Source organism: Fusarium venenatum (assembly GCF_020744135.1).
Source record: "Fusarium venenatum strain MPI-CAGE-CH-0201 chromosome Unknown EDB82scaffold_3, whole genome shotgun sequence".
Lineage (NCBI taxonomy): Eukaryota > Fungi > Ascomycota > Sordariomycetes > Hypocreales > Nectriaceae > Fusarium > Fusarium venenatum.
The window spans coordinates 3,603,515-3,623,760 of record NW_027072131.1 but is presented as its reverse complement, the minus strand read 5'-3'; the positions used below and the strand labels follow the sequence as shown (position 1 = coordinate 3,623,760).

At 48.0% G+C, this 20,246-nt stretch overlaps 6 protein-coding genes across 6 annotated transcripts; 3 read left to right on the top strand and 3 right to left on the bottom strand.

Annotated features, from left to right (window-relative positions):
- Positions 1 to 1,298: 1,298 nt before the first annotated feature.
- EDB82DRAFT_546779 (Serine/threonine-protein kinase BUR1) lies at positions 1,299 to 3,197 on the top strand (the record flags this gene model as incomplete). Its single annotated transcript, XM_065609473.1, has 7 exons — positions 1,299 to 1,444; positions 1,524 to 1,605; positions 1,655 to 1,757; positions 1,808 to 2,204; positions 2,258 to 2,449; positions 2,501 to 2,808; positions 3,007 to 3,197. The coding sequence occupies 7 exons, from the start codon at positions 1,299 to 1,301 to the stop codon at positions 3,195 to 3,197; spliced, it is 1,419 nt and encodes a 472-aa protein (XP_065463976.1).
- Positions 3,198 to 3,580: 383 nt separating this feature from the next.
- EDB82DRAFT_477589 (uncharacterized protein) lies at positions 3,581 to 4,290 on the bottom strand (the record flags this gene model as incomplete). Its single annotated transcript, XM_065608092.1, has 3 exons — positions 3,581 to 3,859; positions 3,912 to 3,926; positions 3,979 to 4,290. 3 exons carry the CDS (start codon positions 4,288 to 4,290, stop codon positions 3,581 to 3,583), a joined length of 606 nt encoding a protein of 201 aa, XP_065463975.1.
- Positions 4,291 to 5,327: 1,037 nt separating this feature from the next.
- On the top strand, positions 5,328 to 7,179 carry EDB82DRAFT_558491 (5'-AMP-activated protein kinase beta subunit, interation domain-containing protein; the record flags this gene model as incomplete). The annotated part of the gene is made up of 3 exons (XM_025727468.2): positions 5,328 to 6,112; positions 6,289 to 6,877; positions 6,928 to 7,179. 3 exons carry the CDS (start codon positions 5,328 to 5,330, stop codon positions 6,973 to 6,975), a joined length of 1,422 nt encoding a protein of 473 aa, XP_025581931.1. The 3' UTR covers positions 6,976 to 7,179.
- Positions 7,180 to 7,306: 127 nt separating this feature from the next.
- On the bottom strand, positions 7,307 to 8,602 carry EDB82DRAFT_506470 (glycoprotease family-domain-containing protein; the record flags this gene model as incomplete). The annotated part of the gene is made up of 1 exon (XM_025727466.2): positions 7,307 to 8,602. The coding sequence occupies exon 1, from the start codon at positions 8,346 to 8,348 to the stop codon at positions 7,308 to 7,310; it is 1,041 nt and encodes a 346-aa protein (XP_025581930.1). The 5' UTR covers positions 8,349 to 8,602.
- Positions 8,603 to 9,667: 1,065 nt separating this feature from the next.
- EDB82DRAFT_241397 (enhancer of polycomb-like protein 1) lies at positions 9,668 to 12,157 on the bottom strand. Its single transcript, XM_025727465.2, has 3 exons — positions 11,761 to 12,157; positions 10,823 to 11,602; positions 9,668 to 10,770 (listed from the first exon to the last, which is right to left on the bottom strand). The coding sequence occupies exons 1-3, from the start codon at positions 11,905 to 11,907 to the stop codon at positions 9,922 to 9,924; spliced, it is 1,776 nt and encodes a 591-aa protein (XP_025581929.1). The 5' UTR covers positions 11,908 to 12,157; the 3' UTR covers positions 9,668 to 9,921.
- A 586-nt stretch (positions 12,158 to 12,743) lies between these two features.
- Positions 12,744 to 14,224, top strand: EDB82DRAFT_506464 (uncharacterized protein). The gene is made up of 5 exons (XM_025727464.2): positions 12,744 to 13,049; positions 13,142 to 13,194; positions 13,311 to 13,384; positions 13,443 to 13,777; positions 13,876 to 14,224. The coding sequence occupies exons 1-5, from the start codon at positions 12,998 to 13,000 to the stop codon at positions 13,884 to 13,886; spliced, it is 525 nt and encodes a 174-aa protein (XP_025581928.1). The 5' UTR covers positions 12,744 to 12,997; the 3' UTR covers positions 13,887 to 14,224.
- The last annotated feature ends 6,022 nt before the right edge of the window (positions 14,225 to 20,246 follow it).

Genomic DNA, 20,246 nt, shown 5'->3' with positions numbered 1-20,246 from the left:
ACATTGCCAAATCTGCGATAGGCTAAAAAAACAACAAGAGAAGGAAAACGAAGCATTGATTGGTGTGGGAAAACAAGGCAGTACAGGATTTGCTTGCAAGGGCTTGGTTGCCGAGAAGGCTACTTATCCAAATGCTGTGTTGGTGATCAGTTTATTGCAAGTCGTTTTTGTTTATGGTGTTTTGAGATTGGGACACGGTCTGGCAGGTGACCAGATGAGATTTCGACAAGACGGTGAACGAGATGATTCGGATGGAAAATAGATATATTTAATTAGTACGTGACTTAGGAACACTATTTAGTATGTATATTGAAGCTGATGCCGTTGAATATAAACTGTATCGACCTCTTATTCTTTACCCCAGAGAAACAATATCCAAAGACGCGGGGGAGAATGAATTCTAGTAGTAATAATTACTGATTGAATGGACGTGCGTACTTTGGGCTGTGGGCAAGCCAAGCCTGGCAAGACGGTTTTCTTCCATGGCAAAAGCCTAGAACAAAGTGGATTCTTCAGGCTCATTGCCTACTAATTTTGGCCTGTCAACTTGTTGCCGTAGGTTGCTCTTAATGCCTCCGATTACGGGGGATGCATGCATTTACTGTACAGATGCGAACACTTACAAACATTAATAGCTACGTCAGGTCGAGTCTAATCAAACACTTGATTGACTTTGGTTCAATACCCAAATCTTCGAGGTAGTATGTACTAATGTACACTGATAGAATGCTAGAATTACTCAGTGACTACATGTGACGTACCAACACGATCGCAACTAGTCCCCTACTGCAAGAGAATCGCTAAAAAAGAGAGAGAATCTTGATAATGGCGATCAACTAAACCTGTATTAAATGACAGGATGGATCCAGATGCGCAAGGGTTTGCAGATACGTATTCTTGGAATGCCCATTATCTGCAAACACTAGTCCTCTTCCAACTATTCTGCCGTGTGTCTCAACTCACCGCCTTGGTGCGCCTCTCTAAACTCTCCAGCTCGCCTTGACCTTATTGTCAGTGCATTGACAATAGGATCAATCAATGGGGCGACAAACATCCCTACTGCAAAAAACACTCTCTCTCCCTATTGAACCTCCATCAGTGCCAATTGTTCAACTCTTTACTACTTATTAATCCTAAAACGTCCAAGTTTCTTCCATTTTTCACCCATGATCTACGATTAAAAAGCGATGCGAATCCTATAACAAGCCTCCTCGCCTCACTCTCTTTGACGCGCGCATCCTTCGTCAACCTCTCGAGCCGACATCAAATTCAACATCGCGCAACCTCGACTCGACGAGATGGAGAAACTATCAGAAACAACCCCCGATGGCACTTCGCCTCGAACTTTTGCCCTGAACCATTTGAGGCCACGCTCGAGTTTCAAGGGCTGCTCGCGCATTTCCGACTATGAGCTGCTGGGCAAATTGGGAGAGGGAACCTTTGGGTATGATTTCACCATCGCGGCATACTTCGATGACTACAACAATAATAAAACTCGGTCGTTTATACTGACTATTTCCTAGTGAGGTTCATCGTGCCCGGCTGCGCAGAACTGGCGCCCTCGTCGCTTTGAAGAAGATCATCATGCATCATGAGAAGGATGGTGTATGTACCTGTACCACCCCACCGAGATAGCCACACTGACAAAGACAAGTTCCCTATTACCGCCCTCCGCGAGATCAAGCTTCTCAAACTTTTGTCACACAAGAATATTCTCAGACTAGAGGATATGGCTATCGAGCACCCTACCAGACAAAGTAAGCAGTTTTGACTGCACCTCATCGTTCCCGACTGACCACCCCTTCAGCCGATAAGCGCAAAAAGCCTATCGTATACATGGCTACTCCCTACATGGACCACGATCTGTCCGGCCTCCTCGACAACCCGTCAGTCCAGTTCAAGGAGCCCCAGATCAAATGCTACATGTTGCAGCTCCTCGAGGGTCTCCGATACCTACATGACAGTCGCATCTTGCACCGCGATATGAAGGCGGCCAATTTGCTGATCAACAACAAGGGTATCCTGCAAATTGCTGATTTTGGTCTTGCTCGACACTACGACGGAAAGACGCCACAGTCTGGAGTTCACATGGGCGAAGGCAAACGAGATTACACCGGTCTAGTTGTCACTAGATGGTACCGACCGCCTGAGCTTTTGCTACAACTGCGACAATACACCCCCGCTATTGACGTATGGGGAGTAGGGTGAGTACCGCCCGACGGCTTTGATACTTTGTTGATTCTAACGACTGGTACAGCTGCGTTTTTGGCGAAATGCTACACGGAAAGCCCATCCTGGCGGGCGAGAGCGATGCCGCCCAACTCGATATCATCTGGGACCTCATGGGATCTCCCAACGAAGAGAACATGCCCCGATGGAAATCACTGCCTGGTGCCGAGCACTTGACTCCTCGGCCACGAACAGGGAACCTCGAGAACCGCTTCAGACAGTAAGTCGTATAAAACATCAAGTCATGCCCCATCACTAACATCGCCTTCAGATACGGCATGGGAGCAGTCTCATTACTTAAAGAACTTCTCAGACTTGATTGGCGGACACGAATCAATGCAGTTGATGCTTTGCAACACCCGTGGTTCAAGATGCAGCCTCTGCCACTTGAACCTCATGAGATCCCCACCTACGAAGAGAGTCACGAGTTGGACCGTAGAAAGTTCCACGATCGCAAGGCCGCTCTACCTCCTGCCCCCAAGGGCGGAACTGTGGGCGTTGGCCCCGACGCCAACGGCGCTACAGCAGGCTTCAATAGCAATGAGCCTTATGGAAATGGCCGCAACGGCGTGAACGGAGGTAGGTATCGTAATGGACCTGACGATCGTCGCCCCGCTTGGCAACGAGAGCGAGGTGCCGGATTGCCTCCACGACCACCTCCCAATAACGATGATGCGGACTTTCGAGAGCGAGGGCCTCCTCGCCCTAGAGGGCCACCTGGACCAAGGGCACCAGACGTCGACACTTACATCCCCGCATACAACCGAGATGATCCAGGCCGGCGAAGGGACGATCGCCCACCACCACGGGATGATCGCCCGCCGCCCAGGGATGACCGTCGACGCCGCAATAGCAGAGAGGATCGTCGTTTTGATAGGGACCGTGGCACCGTGAGCCGTAGCAGATCACCAAGGCACGACCGATCAAGAGACCGAGACAGGCCCGACCACAACGGGTATCGGAGATAGAATCAATCGACAACGGTCACAGCGGCAGATATTAACGGATACATACGACTCATGGATTGAGGGCGACGACAAACGCCTGGACCCCAGCGGCGACCGAGACTGCCTTATGGAGTTTCATAATAGAGGAACGGGCAGGATTCTAATCAATGTCGTTTCGGGCATAGCAGGAACACGGACGGCGCAACGAAATGAAATAAGGAGAGAGAACATATTTGACAAGGCCAGCCATATATCTGGCGTTTGGGTGAAGCGACGCATCAGGGATGTACCCAAAAGGTCCTCACACTTTAACCCTTTGATTTTAAGAAACACGAGATATGAAATTATCCCTAGTTCAGGAAGCTCGTGGCTTTATTTTAGTGTACCATAGCGTTCATATACGATCAATACTCTGAATCATCGTCCTCCTCGTGAATCGTCTGTGACAGTAAACCACTAGTTGGCCGGCGTCTCGAGCTTGATGAGTCTAGCCATTGCCACCCAAGATCCGTGTCTGAGGACAGCGAGTCTCTCCGACTGCTTGTTTCGAGGAGGCTTTCCTTAGAAGCTGATCGCTTTGGGCCGAGGTCGTCATTCTGCATTCCAAGGTAGGATGTGATGATGGATGAGAAGAGGGCTATGGCGACACCGGCCATGATGCCAACGCCAGCAGCTGCACCAAACTAAAATCAAGTTAGGGTCGGAAGAGATATTTGGAGGGTTGAACAGTCTTACAAATGTGTACAACGGCTACAGGATGTTAGCTTGTTATCCCATGTCTAGTTATGGGTGATGAACATACCTCTAAGCCAGCCAAAAATGCCCAAACAGAACGCGCTCCAGCTACCATATAAGAAAACAGGTATATAGCAGGAGCAAAGACAGTGAGAATGACATTGGCAACTAAAGATAATGGAAACAGAATAAGACGAAAGGGGAAGCTAACGATAGCAAAGATGCGTAGGAAGAGAGCGGGCCAGTCGAATGAGAAGATCCAGGTGAAGACAGCAACAGTGATATCAAAAGCGAGAATGAACGGAGAGATTGTCGGTGAAGCTTGTTCAGCATGTGTCGCTGCCACGACTGTGGAGGTCGGGAGTGCGTGATCGGACATATCGGAGCTGGTGATGAGAAGCTGTGTTGTTTGGTATGAAATGAGTGAGGTTGTGTTGCCTAGACAGGGAGAATTACATCATAAGCCAAGGTTGACAATGAAATACAGTGTTGAGGGAGGAAGGAACTGTCAAGGTTCAATATTGATGGCAAGAAACACCTAAGCTTAATATGTTGTCTAGGTGTAGAATATCTATGATTATAGATAATGTATGGAGTAGAGGTTAGATCGACCTCCCTGGAGCTCCCTTGAGCTGTTGTGGATGAGAGCTCATGTCTATCGAGATTGAGTGGAGACCTCATGGACATGGGAGCTTATGTTAATGAGAGCTGTTGAGTGACTTTGTTGATCGTCAAACATGCGAGTAGATCAAGGTACCTCTGAATCGTCACTTATCAGACTCCCCACCACGACCCAAACATCCCACCCGTTCTCTTCCCTTTCCCTTCCTCCATCTCATCAATCTCTCTCTCCATCTCCACCCCCGCGGCCGACGACGAACAAACTGGCGACGACGGATTGAAATAAACGCCTCAGAACATACCGCAAAACAGCATAAACAATATCTTTTTCTCTTGCTATTCATCGCATTATCACCATACAGTGAGATAATACATTCTTTTTTTTGGACAGCGAAATTCATACGCCCTTCTTTGCATTAGAAATCCGAAATCTGAATCATTTATCCTCACATCACGCTACACAAAAGACCCGTCTTGTCACCCCCGGATTCTTACACACCAACCCTGCCGTGTCAGGTCAGGCCGTTTCCTGCTCGTCCACCTCTTTTCCTGACACAAACGCCCAATTGGCGCTGGGCGCGCAACGTACAGAATTTCCCAACAAATCATTTCGTTAGTCGCCAACTTTGCTGCGTCATTCAATTCAGGCTTGATGCTTATGCCATTGTACCGATAAGATATCGACAAACCAAACATTTCCCAAACCGCGGTTACAAATTTTAGACACAACCCCACGATCGCCAACGCTTTCAAGAGTCAAAGGATATCCATTTGAGGGGACAGGAGGCCGCAAATATGGGTAACAACACGTCTTCGTCCTCCAAACCGACCACGCCGACTACTTCAGCTCCAGGTTCGGCCCACGGTCATCTTCATGGCCACGAATCTCCCCGCCATCATCTGCGCAAGGATGCCCGCAATATCATTACCGGGCACACGCATCGCTCTGCCGCGCCGCCGGAGCCTTCTATGGCCCAGGCCCAGGGCTCAACGGTGATCAATCGGCCAAAGAGTTTGCCTCCTACGGCGGTGTCTTCTCTTAGCGGCTCTCCACACAGCAACTTTACCGCGGTGCATAAGACTGCTTCTTCCTCTGATGCTAAGGCCATCGCCGAGAAACAAGGTGCTGCAACGCCTGAATCCAAATCGCACCATCGCGACGAACCGACCAAGCCCCTCGACGTCCCTATGGAGTCTTCTTCTCTACGATCACATCAATCCGCCCACGTCCACGACTCTGCGTTGATCCCAAACAGCAGTATTACAGATATGTACCTGACTCGACCCCCTCGTCTTCCTCTTCCTATCGACGAGGAAGTACATACACCAGGATCTCCAATTCTAGCACCAGAGAATGACCAGGAGGCTGATGTCGAGCCCATCGACTCTTTGGATGGAATCACTCGCAAGAGTTCTGCCCTCAGCGCTACGACAGTAGATGAAGAGGACGGTGAGGAGTTGCGGGTCGACAAGACTAGACCTGTTGTCCAGACCAAGCTGGAATGGCTTAGTGGGGGCGACAAGATTTATGTGACTGGAACCATTTTTCAATGGAATCGTAAGCAACGGTTGCATCCCATGTAAGTGTCATGATGCTATTTATTGACTTCTCTGAGACATGAGGCGATCACTGCGTCGTCTGTGTTTCCGTGGCTGCTTTGTGGTCTCGGGCCATCGTTGTACAAGATCGTCCCTCATGCGATTCAGGAGTTGTGAGGATGTGTTTACAAAATGCGGTCGCTGACGTATCATCTAGCGAGGGTCGCCCAGGCTGTTTCTCAACGACAGTTTATGTTCTGCCAGGCACTCATCATGTCCGCTTTTTGGTGGATGGTATTATGCAGACATCTCCCGATCTACCCACCACTGTAGACTTTGGCAACAACCTCGTCAACTACATCGAAGTCAGCCCCGATGATGCCCACAAGGTTCCTGCACCCCCGGCCGCTTCGCACGCCGAAGTTCAGGCTGCTGCTGCTGCTCAGGCGATTGAGCAAGCTCAGGGGGGAGTCCCTGGAGGTTCGAAACCACCGCCCCAACCAAAGGGCAAGCCTGTGCCCCCTCCAGAAGCGTATCGTAGTCAAATTCCGAAATACCTTGTCGACTTTGACCAGGCTGAGGATTCGCAAGCGTACCAATACGCAGTTAATGCAATCGAGAGACTACCGAATCCCCCTGCTTTGCCAGGCTTCCTAAGCAAGCCGATACTAAACGCAGCGACTCTTATGAAGGACGACAATAGTGTTCTCAACATGCCAAATCACACGATACTGAACCATCTTGCCACTAGTAGCATTAAGAACAATATTCTTGCTGTTTCTGCTACTACTCGGTACAGGGATAAGGTATGTTTAATTATGATTAGTACAAAAAGGGAGATGCTTACATCGTTTAGTATGTAACCACGATCGTTTACAAACCCACTGCTTCCGACGAAAGTTAAGTGAGGATGAATGAAGCATATGTTAGAGGGCATCGAACGGATGCATAAGCTTCGGGCTACTGCATGCTCAAACATGCTGACAGCAAAGCTACGATATGATGTTGGAACGATTACTGTGTATGAAGTATATATGAGGGAATAGGCTCTAGACAAGTTGGGACGTTATTTTGGTTTAAGCTTGTAGCTGGACATCAGAAGAGTGACGGGAATGCCGACAAGAGGCATGTCAAATATACTTGACACCACGATAAAGCGGATATGAGGTATTTCACAACTCAATCCCTGCAAATACGTTCAAGAAAATAGTCATCATAATTTTGTTATTGGGAGAATCAATCTCTCCATTTGATGAATACCTCGTCGGTCCTAAATCTCTGCGTGCAAGTGCTCTCTTCCAACGACGTCCTGAATCCAGTCTCGTATGCCAATAATCCAGCATGCGCAATCATGATACCGTTATCAATACAGAATCTCTCGTCAGTCGCATATACGGATCCTCCTCGCTCTCGCGCCATGTGTCCCATCATCTCCTGCAATCTCTCGTTGCAGCCAACGCCTCCAACAATAAGAACTTGTGAGGACCCAACGTGCGCCATAGCTCGTTCTGTGATCTCTACCAACATGGCAAATACTGTTTCTTGTAGTGAAAAGCACAGGTCTTCGGGTGTGAAGTCTGCGCCAGCTTTCATCTGCGCAGCGAGGGCATCGGCAGACGCTAGAATGCCGGAGAACGAGCAGTCCATGCCCTTGACCGCGTAAGGAATATCCAGTAGTTTGCTTCCCTTCTTGGCCAGCTGTTCAATATTGTAACCTGGCGCAGGGTCGTTGCTGATCTCGAGCGTACGAGCAAATCGATCGAGACAATTTCCAACAGCTATATCCAGCGTCTCGCCAAATATCCTATATCGCTGCTCCGCATACGCGATAACCTGCGAGTTACCACCAGAAACGTACAGCACAACTGGGTTCTCTGCGCCGGTGATATATCTTCCCATCTCAATGTGTCCCACACAGTGATTCACACCCACAAGCGGTCTATCCCAGAGCAGACTCAACGCTCTGGCGGCCACAGCGACCGAATTCAACGGGGCACCCATGCCAGGTCCCTTTGTGTAACAGATACAGTCGACATCTGCGGGTGTGATTTTCGCCTCGGCGAGGGCTTCGCGGGCGAGACGGACGAAGTGTGCGCGATGGTGCGCGGCTGTGTCTTTGGGGAGGAACCCTGTGCCTGGAGGGGAGACGAATGTGTCGCGGAGGTTGGAGAGGATCTTGGTTTCGGTTGGTGTGTGGAGGATGACGCCTATGCCGAGCTTGTTGGCGGAGCCTTCACAGCCGAGGGCGATATAGGAGGATTTGTTTGTGAATGCCATTTTTGATGTGCTGCGGCGACGGCAGTGAGGTTGAAGATGGGAGGATGAAAAGGTGGGGGTTATCGAGATGATGGTGTTGACGTTGATGAGGGTCTACCTGCACAGGTGAGTTGCATATGCATATAGCTTTGTCATAAATCAGAAAGATAAAACAATTGAATAAAAACTATACTTAATATCTTTAGAATGCTACTTGAATATCTATCTGATCTTTCGTTAGTGATGTCAAGAATGTGATAAGACTCTCTAATCGATAGAGGGGCAGATCCTCTTTCTTGTCATTCGAAAAGGGCAGCAGTTACAAACCCCTCGCCTCGCTTAGACAGTCAAATTCGACAGGCGTCATGTCATCACCAGCCACATTTCCCTTTGATCAAAGTGGAAGTGTCTGGAGGGGGCGGGAGGTTCCGTTTTTCTTTTTTGCAATCTTCAGGGTCCTAACTAAACCGTGAATGGTTGGTAAAAAAAAAAGAACAAAATATATGTGATGGTAGATCTTTAGAATTGGTTGTGAATAAAGACACAAGACATTCTTTATCACTAGAAAGCAATGTATATACATTCCGCTCGAGCTGGTCTGCACTGATAGGTGTACGTTTTTGAGATTATCAGTACTATATCTAAAGCGGCTGTAATTACAAGCTATATAAAACCATCATGCAGAAAATAAAAAAAGATCGAGGTTTTTTCTGTGTTTTCCGAGGCCCACTAGCCACAATCTGTCAGGAAAGACTGCTGTGGCTACTAATCAAGTTCGTGTAAATCCACAACGTCCGGTTCGCCGGCCACTTTTCCTTCACCCGCAGCCCACCCTCCACTTCAAAGCCTCCTCCATCACTCTCATTCTGCGCTCAGGATCTTTTCTCTGTCTACTCTGTGCCTTCCAATATCACTTCTAGAAGATACATTTTACAAATCTCGTTTCTACGATAAACGCAGTGATTCTTGTTATACGTGTCCTCCTTTCTTACACAGCTGCAAGACCCTTGTTGATACGATATCAGCCAGGTTCCCGGCCAAGCTTGACCACCTTTTACAACCTCGCAATCTGACTCTTCAGCTTTAGTTCGTTCTACGCACAGCCTACTACGACCACATATCTACGTTCTTATACTTGCCAGATCATCGTTATTTTGCCAGCACCAAGAACTCGTCTTCGCTGAGCCGGCACATCATATCCCGACCCTAGCTTTCCCTCAGCCTACAGCATGGCATCCACATGACCATCTCACGCTCTCACTACAACTTCTTTTACTACAGTCACGAACGAACACGTCGCAAAAGATGATCATTATGGAACTGTTCTCGTTGCGGTCGTCATGATACCGTTCTTATTTTTTCATTTTTCTCGATCCGGGCCATCAAACAGGCTATCCCATGTTCAAGCCCGAAAACCGACCACCCGCTCCGAAACTCCTTGCAATGCCCTCGTCAACGACTAAATAATACACGGCGAATTTGATGACCACCGGGTTTGTCGACTTTGCCCAGCGGTCCGCCGCTCTGTTCTTCAAGTAATGGGTATAAAACAAACAACCGCCATATTCATACAATCCTCCTCCCCGCCCTCCGCTTATGACACAGCTTGGGCCGCTTGGGCCTGTTGTTGTGCTACCGCTTGGGCCTTGGCTTGGGCTTGCGCCGCCAGGTGCGCTTGTGCTGCTGCTTGAGCGTGTGCTTGAGCATGCGCATGCGCTGCTGCTACTGCTGGCGATGGTAGTGCTCGATTGCCAGCCTGTGCTTGCGCTGCTGCTACAGCTTCTGGGGGAACTGCTGGACGTCCTCTGAACATGTAAGGATTCAGCGGAATTGTCGCTCTGAACTTGAGTGCTCGGGTGTCGAATGGATCCACTTCGTACACAGGCGGTTCATCATCGTCAGAGTCAGAGTCATACTTCCACCGATCCGACCTATCATCACCAAGTTCCCGTGGTGGCGTCACCATGCCTCGTCGGTCAATCCACAATCGATTCAAGCGACCGATACGGCGACGGAAGGCTGGCTGGCTACCCTTCGTCTGCTCGCCTGACCCAGCGGTGAACTGGAACACAGGTGGTTCACGGTTATCCAGCTGCATGGCGTCAGGCGCAATCTCATCTACTTCCATCTCCGAAGATGTGGACGCCGGAGGTGTCATCAAATACTGCGTCTTAGCTTGTCGGAACTTGACTTCTGTGCCCTGTTCCTTGACTGGCGACAGTGGCTCTCGAGTGAGGTCAATATGGTTCTGGTTCCACTTTCGGTGGTTCTGAACCTTCATTTCTATATCGAGTCGCAGTTCAGTCTCCTTCTCTGCCAACTTTTCGGACAGTAGGACAAGGTCAGCATCAAGAGTTCTACCATCAGACCGTACAGGTTGTCGCAAATGGGCACCAGTCGGTTGTCGCACAACGGGAGGTTCCACGGGCTTGCGTTTTTGAGGCTGCAATGCGAGTTAGTACCAAGTGGAACTGATTTGGACACGACAAGCATACCTTTTGGTTGACGAGATCCTCGTCCTCGCCTTTGATCCCCAGTCGAAGCTTCATGTCTTTGAGTCTCGCCCTTTCCTCAAAGATAGCACGGTCCATAGACATGACTTCTCGTTTCACCATTTCACGTTCATACGCCATAAGAACCAATTGCCGGCCATCCTCAAGTTCGCGGCGCAACTTCTTGAGGGTCTCTGCAATCTTGTTGTCACGAGCTCTGGTTTTTCGGGTTTGGCGAGCCTCACGTCGCCTGAAGCAGACAAAAGGGTCTGTGTCGTCAGTCTCCTGGTGCGTCTCAAACTTGAGGCTAGGGTGCAATGGCTTATTCCCAGCTTCCTGCCGCCTTGACTTCCAGTACTCGTACACGGGTTTGGCGTGCTGGAGTACGTCTGTCGAAACCGATTGGTTGAGGTGAGTAAGGCCTGGCAACATCATATCATAGGCGGCAACAGTATTATCGACTGCTGCGAATGGGGTTTGTTCTGCGGCGGTGTCTTCAAACACCTCCATGATGTGTTCAAAATCATCTTCGGAGAGAGCTCCCGTAGCGGGCGGTTTACTGTTGTACTGCTTGAGGAACTCATCGTCCTCTGTAGTCATATCATAGAGGCATGTTATGCACTCCTCGACTGTTTGTGAGAAGCGAATGTAAGAGGAGGGCTTGTGGAAAGGAACAGGATAGAGATCATCATAGTTGATGTCACTCTCCTGGGGAGGAGGGACGGGAATTTCTTGATCATTGCTGGTTCCCGCCTCCTTGAGGATAGTCTGAAGATGGTATTCCTATTACAATTGTAAGTATTGAGGTTTGGATGGAGCATGGTGGCATTTGATTGGATGATAGTACCATCCAATCAAAACAGATAAAAGGGTGAGTCAAGTTGTATCACGTGAATATACACGTGATATCTCGAGAGGTGGCATAAGGAGAAAGCACTTACATTTTCCTCGGCCTGCTCGACACCTGTCGCGATTTGGTTATCAGTTGTAAGGGCTTCGTATTCGTTGGGATCGATCTGGTCTTCGCGGAGGACTGGAAGTGTCGTTTTGACATTCAACTTCTTGACGCGAACCTTGCGTGATGACATGTTGGCAGGGGGTTAAGGGAGGTCGGAGGAAGGGCGTCTAGGCGGCGGAAAAACCGCAAAAAAAAGCGATCAAGTCATAAAACGGGGTCTATTAAGTTGAAATCGTGCCCAAACTCGATGTAAAAGGTGATGTTGTAGCTTTTTTTCGATGGCAGCGTAGTCGGGCTCGATGGGGTGACGTTGGGGATTTGTTTTGGCGCGCAAAGATTTTTCGCTGCACGGAGTTTTTGGTAAGGGAGAATAGGCCTTTGACTGGCAGAGCGGGACATTTGGGTTTGCTGACAGTGTGCAGCTGAGAAGAGATAAAGTCACTTTACAGCGTAGGTTGGCCTACGCAGTACTTTGGGCGCTTGGACCACTGCCCTCTTATTTTTGGGGCAGGTTGGGGCTACCGTAAGATACGGCAGTCCATGGTTCGCCTTTTCAAGCGGGCGCTCGTCAGTGGTGCAAGCTGCCTAATAGCGCACACTTTTAGTGAACACAAGCGCTGGAACCACAGGAATGTTTGTCGCTGGCCAGACGACTACGTATAAAACGGAATCTTGGTCAAATGGTAATGTACAAGTGAATAATTGTTTTTTTTGTACTTATGTGGTTCCTAAAAGGTCTAATCATTTGCAAAAACCTCTATTATCGAAAGTCTAGAAGTTATTTGCCTTTAAAGTTCTCTCTATTGTCTTTGCCTCTTGATTCAATCTGATTGTTATTGCCAACATCAAAACGGCACATGGACGCTTGCCTACCGTAAAATCATCAGGAGCCGACCTGGAGGCCTGTTCGCTCCCCCCCCCCCGCCCCGCTAGGCAATAACCCCTCTATGCACCTGCCCCTTTGCGCAGAAGAGCAGCCTAGGCAAAAGATGCTAAGGTTGGTTGGTCGGTCTAGAATTACTAACCTTACCCAAACTTAGCGTCTGAAAGTGACAGTGACAGTGAGACTCGCAATACAGCCTTATCACCAAACTTTGTATTAACTCGACCCAACTGGACAACTTATTTCCATCTTCTCGGCGTCCCACGACGAAAAGCACCGATCTCGGTCCAAGCAAAAGTTTCCTTCTTACCTTTCGAACTCGCTTCACGTTGCCAACATGGGCAACACCACCAGCGCAGTCTTGGACAATCTCGTCCAAGGATCCAACTGTGAGGAAACCCTGCCTTGGGAACCAACCTCAACGCACGGTTGGGGGAGGGGTCTTGGTGTGATATCATATGCTGAGATGTGCGGTTTCTAGTCGACAGAGACGAAGTTGATCGTCTGCGAAAGCGATTCATGAAACTAGACAAGGTGCGCGAGCTTCCCGACTTTTGGGTTTATGATGAAGCTCAGCGATGGTGGCGCAAGGCTGGAACATAGAATGCACTCAAGAATAGGAACCGGCTAACTCGAAATCTTTCCTCTAGGACAACTCCGGTACGATCGAGCGCGATGAATTCCTTAGTCTTCCTCAGATCTCTTCCAACCCTCTGGCAACACGGTCCGTCTACCACATCCCTCTCCCAATATTTACAACAAGCTAACCCAGCTTCATTCAGAATGATTGCCATCTTTGATGAAGATGGTGGTGGTGACGTCGATTTCCAAGAGTTCGTTACAGGTCTTTCGGCGTTCAGCAGCAAGGGAAACAAGGAGCAGAAGCTCCAATTCGCCTTCAAGGTCTACGACATTGACCGCGATGGATACATTAGCAACGGAGAGCTTTTTATTGTCCTCAAGATGATGGTTGGCAGCAACCTTAAGGACCAGCAGCTGCAGCAGATCGTGGACAAGACCATCATGGAGGCCGATCTCGACAAGGATGGCAAGATTAGCTTTGAGGAGTTCACCAAGATGGTGGAAAATACCGATGTTAGCATGAGCATGACTGTTGGTAAGTTATCTGGAGCTGTACCGGTATACAATGCCACATGCATTACGGACGAAATCGGGAATTTTCGACGTTCAATCAAAGCTAACAGCATATGGCAGACCAGTTCTAAGCAAGCATCTGCAAAAGGATGCGTGGGGAGTTGTGGTATAAATGTCCAACATTATTATGGACTTGAGGTTCATGGTGGCGTGTGGGCATGGATAGTCCGATGGGATCGGAACACCAAGCGAATCTACAAACACAATTACAATTACGATCATGAATTGACGCCTACTGTTACGGCATTTGAGCATATGTCTGTGGTTTCGGTTTTTGCCGTGATCTCATTCCTCTATGACGAACTATAAAGATTCGCCATATCAGTGCATGTTCAGACAAGGATTATGTCTTATCGTTTATTGTGTAGTCTTGTTAAAAAAAAAAAGAAGAAACCGATGTCTTTCTCCTCCTCGATTCCGTATTTATTCCTTGGGGGCAGGGGCTGGGAGACGTGCCTCGATCTTATCCATCCTGGCCTTAAGATCAGCCAGCTGCTGCTTTATCTGTTGCTGATGTTGCTGTTGCTGTTGCTGTTGCTGAGTAGCAGTATCCTCTTCATCCTTCTTTTCCTCCTCCTTCTCTATCCTCTTCTTCTTTCGCTCACCCCGGAGAAAACACCAGCACTAGCTGGCTTTATGGCCATATTTTCCACACTATAAATATACATCAGCATTTGATTGTACGGTATTGTGTTTATGTAAAAGATAGAAAAGGGGCAGAAAATTATACATTAACTTACGTAGTTACAGCGGCCCGTGAAGCCGCCGCTGGAGCCACTGGAGGGGCCGATAGTGAAGTTGTAGGTGGTGGTCTGCATATATCATCGGCATATAGTTGGATCTGTTAGACATTAAGTTATACTTACGGGCATCCTGACTTGAATGTGTTGGATTGGCAGAGTTCCTTGTGGCTTTAAGGTGTACAATCGATGGAGTTTTTGGTGACTTTGACGTGTAGAGTAGATGGAGATCTCGAAGCTCAGAATGGGCATGTGTGTTTGACGTGATTCTCAATCACCATCTAGTTAATTTCAGACAAGAGGCGGTCAGATCCAAACCAATAATTACTATTTGGGCAGGAGTTACGCGAGGCGTTGCATACATAACTTTCCTACTGATGGGGAAACAACTACTGTATTGTCCATTTAACGACAGCATATCTACATATGCAGCTCAGTTGACAAGGTAGCCTAGTGTGTATCATAGGTATAGCTCCTTTCAAAAACAGGTTCTTGAAAGGCAATATAGAAGAATATGTGGTGCCTATACCTGCCAAATTTCTACTAGCAATTACAAGTCACTTCAAAGCTACATTATTAACCTTTTTATTATGAGGTGCGCTTCAGGCCATGATCTATCTAGATGATCACCCATCATTAAAACACCAAGACTATCCGTTGCAAAGCTCTAGGTCTGTAGATAGTACTTGTGGATAGCAATACGAGTCTAACACTCATCCAGGCATGACACAAGAAGTGCCAAGTAGTGGTTTTAAACTGGTCATTACAGCTGACCTCCATTAGAGGGAGAAGCGTACATGTTGGAAGCCTTCGAACCTTGTAAGTATTGACTTCACAACTAGGACTCTTCTCAATGCAAAATCTCACCGATTCTATTTTAATTTTCAAGACTAGCCGATATCTTTCTGGTGCATATTATCCGTTATGAACTTGGACGAAAGGATAACCTGTTGTACTGCTATGTTAGCATCGCATACCTCCGACTGTTGCAACAGGTGAGGCTATGCGTTGTGTATCATTCCAAACAGCGTCGGCTTTGTAATATACGGATGTCTGTCAAGTTTACAATATCTCGAATAATTGTGCTTATAGCTTGCTTTTTACTCGAGTCAGGAAGAAGTCTGTTTTACAAAAAGCAGAAGGACACAAACTACTAAATGACTGATCCAAAGTGGCATGTCATTAACATCATCCATTATCGAGTTGCATGATAAAGGGTGCTAGATCTGCCACCATGTACGACCATTGGCAAAGTAGGTGCTGTATTGTAATACATCAGCACCTTGAAGAGAGTCTATCCCTTATAAACGCTCAAAGCATAAATAGCTTGTCGGCCTCAAGTTAGATCAAGCCAAAAGACAATATCTATGTTGCGATTTGCCGATATGCAGTCTCATCAATAAGGACCTCTGCCGGACTTACAAGTCATCGGGAGTATCAAAAGGATTGGCCACTAGGAGCATAAGAGACGAAATTGGTAGGTTACTTTATGCCACTTCGATCAGACTTCTTAGGCTATTTATTTTTATACTTTGAAGCTTACAGCCCAACGTTTCTATTACTTACAGAAAGTTTGCGATAATGTAATGCCGTACTCGTCTCTATCGGCTCCAGCGGGCTGTATACTCCATAGAGCATCCAAGATTCTGGGTATCCCATCAATCTAGTTTATCTCATGGCCGCCGCGAAACGCAAAAGGCCTACAGTAGATGTAAAATAGCACATTTATGGTGGATACACTTTCTTGACTGTAATGAACGTCCTGCGTTTTGACAACAATGTCGGTGATGTCACCATATGAAAGCGCAGTAACCCAACAGGTGAGATGTATACTTGCAGGGGGCCGGGTTACGATGTTCACACTGGACCTTGCCAATAGTGAGACAAGGCGCATGTCGTACCGAAACCCTGCCATGGCTGATATGTACTGTGTTGACATTCAGGGCCCTCATTTGAGACCAAGTCGGGAGCGGGCGATGCCGGTCGATCCCCGGGCTACGGGTCAGGTTATTGTACTGAATCGAGCGATGGTTTTCATGTTGTCTCCGACTTTCAGTCATGCCGATGGCCATCGGGTCTCACTCGCAGATATGCGTGGCTTCAAAAGCATCGAGTATGCTACAAAGGAGTTGTAATGGCAACCTTGGAAGAAGCAAAGACTTAGACTTCTATGTCTTACAACGCCACAAATGACACGGGAGGAATTAATGCCGGGATGGCAGTCTCCAGAGGGTCGGTAAAGTGCCACACTCGATCAAATTCGGAACATGGAAATCCATGTTTGAAGGGTTGTCCTTACATGCATCTGCCTGCACGCAAAGAGAAACGAGAGACACGGCAACTGGGTCAAGGTTACACAAAACACCAGTTGCATGTTTCGTAGGCTGGGTTGCCTTTGAATGCGAAAAGCGCACACTGCCACACATAGTCCACGCAGTCCTGCGTCACGAAGGTGAGGCTGAGGCAACAAGATTGTTGGCCAGGACCTAGCCTCGCTTGTCGATCAGGATGTAACCCCGTCTCTGTAGGGATGCGGACAGATGAGATGCATCTCACATATTCAAACAAGTTAGGTTATTTTCTTAGGGGTGTTTTGTTTTGTCTTCTCATCCCTCCTCCCTTCTTTGTTTCTGGCGACTGAAGGGGGTACGCCTTGTAGTGGTAGTCGAAGCGACCTGTCATATTTGAATCATGGTGTCGTAGATTTTGCGCGCCCCGGCAGTTTGGGACAGCGAACAGACGTCGTCGGTTGTGTTAGGGGGGGGGCTTTAAACAGCCGATAGACGAATGGTTGGAGATAAATCCTGGGATTTGATTCGTGAGGGGGAGCGTGGCGTGACAGGTGTGTAGGTAGTTTGCCGATCTGATCTGATAGAGGGCTTGTAAGCGACGATAGGCCCGCTACACTAGGTGACATTATCAGTGGAATCGACTAGGGCTCTCAACGATGTCCTTCAACACCTTTGCGGTTCCCTCCTCAAGATGGTGGACGTCGAGATTGTACGTCCATCGTTCAGCCCTTCTCGAAGGGGTCATGAAGATCCAGAAATGCGGGATTGCAAGCATGAACAGCCTGCTCAATTCACCAATTGATTACTAGCATCCGCTCAGCTGGAACGCCAGACATCCACAGTAAGCGGCACAGTACGGCGTAGTCGGAATATTGCATGGGTAGCGAATATGGAGCTTTCGCTTGCCGATGATTCAGCCAGCTTCAGATTGTCCGTCTCGAGGACAGCTTTTCGAGGGAGACGAGGGTGGACTGGTGCCCAACGATTCAGCGGTCAGGCGTAGCAGTGTGGAGTTGATCTTGACATGAGATGTCGGTCACGCTTGAGTCCGCTATCTGAAAGCCCCGAGGTATGGCACGGACAGAAGGAGTGGTTGTGATGGCTGGGAAACAAAAGCAAGTACTGGGAGTTCGGTTCTAACAAGGGAGCATTTGGACCGGACCCTGGCCAAAGCTCGAATGGATACGTTGACAGATCAGATGACAGCGGCAAGTTGCTGCCCGATGCATAAAGGTTGACATGTTGAGCCGGGTCTGGATAATGGATGGAACTACACGCCCCCAGCCTCGATTTCGGGGCAGAAGTACCACTTGTTCAAGGTCAATGTCAAAAGGGCGGAGTTTACAAGTCAGGCTTCGATGTAGTTGGGCTCTGATGTGACGCGCGTGTGTGCCTGTGCCTCAATTCCTCGTTTTTTCCGAGAGCATTCTTGTAAATATGATATGGTTGATGTTTTAACAAAGTTGCTCTATCAAAAGCATTAGTTGCTATTCGTCAATTGTTTCAGCCTCGTTTGGCTGCACCACATTGGATCGCATCAGCGAGTGGCAACGTGATCGACGATAGGGCTCCCACAGCCGTTGGACATCAAGGAACTGCAGATCTTGGTTGGAATTCATAGTATACATATTCATGATTGTGGCGAGTGCGTGAGAATTGGGAAGAATAAATTGGGCTGATATTGGGTAGGACGACATGACAAGTCTTTTCTTTTCGCTTTGTTTCTGTCTCTTTTTGTTTAGGCGTCGGCCAAGTGAAGGAATGAATGTACAAGAAAGAGTGTGCAGTAGTTCAGTAGTTCAGTAGTTTAGGCGGGGTACTGGTACTGGTACTGGTACTCTTCTCTATACGGATGAAGCGGCCGTCCGTGTCGTGTCGTCCCCACGTCAATTGATTGACTAAAATTGGTCACGCTGATGGAAAAAGAAGAAAGGTTGGATGTCAAGATGAAGCCTGGGCGGGAGAATAGAATAGAATATCCCCGCCTATAATACAGCAACTATAGCTAAGCAGGGCGCCCGCCTCGCTCTTTTCATCAACTAAACCACCTGAAGTTGAACAGCCACAAACCAATCACAGTCTGAGAGCCTGAGAGTAAAGAGTCCGTTCACTATCATTACAGTCTAATAAACTCTACTACAAGAAGAAAAAACACGTCAGTAATGAACTCATTCATGTGGCTTTGCGGCCTTGGGTTTACGTATTGCTACTGTTAGCTCTGCTACATCACTTCTATAGACTCAACTCAATAAAATACTAGTCTGGTCTCTAGGCTTTGCTCAAGTAAACAAACCTGACGAGCCAGTCATGTGTCATTATGTATTCTGCAACTACGCTGCACCGTAAAAGCCTAATTTCAAATGTATGCAAGACAAAGCTATCAGCAAAGTATCCAAATCCCGTTGCCAATCGTGCATCTCTTGCAGCCTGGAACCGAAACTTATGTGACATCCGCGCCTCTTTTCGAAGCAAGGATATGCTTGTCAAGTCTTCAAAATCAAACTCGTCAAGACAAAGACGAAGACTAAAAGTATACTACGTAGCTAGGTCCACTAGATTTTCCCGAATGTAACTGAGCATGATTCCATAAAGTCCCGAGGATCGAGTCTTTGTTGGTCTTGTCTGATGTTGTTTGTCTTTTCGTAACTATTACCCACTGTGGATAAGACATGCCCCAATCCCTGACTTGACTCGCGTATTTTCATAGAATCACACACCCCCAAGCCACACGCGATTCATTGGCTATCAGTGACCGCTTGTACCTGCATGAAAGCCACTCTGCGGGAAGTCAACCGACTCGACTCAATTGGACTCGTTTCTGTTTCTGTTTCTGCTTCTGTTACTGTTTCGGTACGTATCTTTTGTCCCTTACAAAACAAAAACAAAAAGAGACTTATGCAGATGCAAATGCGCCTCTCTCTTGCAGTTCAGCTCAGCTTAGCAAGGCGCCCGCCGATCTTTCGGCATGTTAGAGGTTATGCAGTAAATATATATTTCTTTTTCCTCTTCTTAGGCGGTAAACCCATTGGGCTTGATGCACCATCATTTGTGAGGCTTTTTGTTTCGGAGACTCAAGGCAAGTTACTATTTCTGTATGATTACATGCATGCAAGAGATAGATGCATTCTGCGACTTGTCCACTGATCCTAACCAATCTCCCCTCCCAATGTGGCCCTCTTGTTTATGAACACCGCACAGGACAGTCGGTGAACTCAACAAGGTCACCGAATGTCTGTCTATCGGTGTGTTGTTCACAAGCATAACGCGAGGCGAATTTAAGACATAGATGCATTCGTGTCCTCTTCGTTCGCCTACCATGTACAGAGTGACCGCTATAACTACAGAAACTTGAAGTCTTAGGTATCTCGCCTGTCAACTTGCTAGCGTTCGATATACGACA

Bases quoted from the DNA above. Each gene is read 5' to 3' on its own strand.
- EDB82DRAFT_241397 (XM_025727465.2), bottom strand. From the start codon at position 11,907: ATGTCATCACGCAAGGTTCGCGTCAAGAAGTTGAATGTCAAAACGACA. The intron at 11,603-11,760 runs GTAAGTGCTTTC...CAATTGTAATAG, and splicing joins TCGAGCAGGCCGAGGAAAAT to GAATACCATCTTCAGACTAT. The intron at 10,771-10,822 runs GTATGCTTGTCG...CTCGCATTGCAG, and splicing joins AGGATCTCGTCAACCAAAAG to CCTCAAAAACGCAAGCCCGT.
- EDB82DRAFT_506464 (XM_025727464.2), top strand. From the start codon at position 12,998: ATGGGCAACACCACCAGCGCAGTCTTGGACAATCTCGTCCAAGGATCC. The intron at 13,050-13,141 runs GTGAGGAAACCC...TGCGGTTTCTAG, and splicing joins TCTCGTCCAAGGATCCAACT to TCGACAGAGACGAAGTTGAT. The intron at 13,195-13,310 runs GTGCGCGAGCTT...TCTTTCCTCTAG, and splicing joins GATTCATGAAACTAGACAAG to GACAACTCCGGTACGATCGA.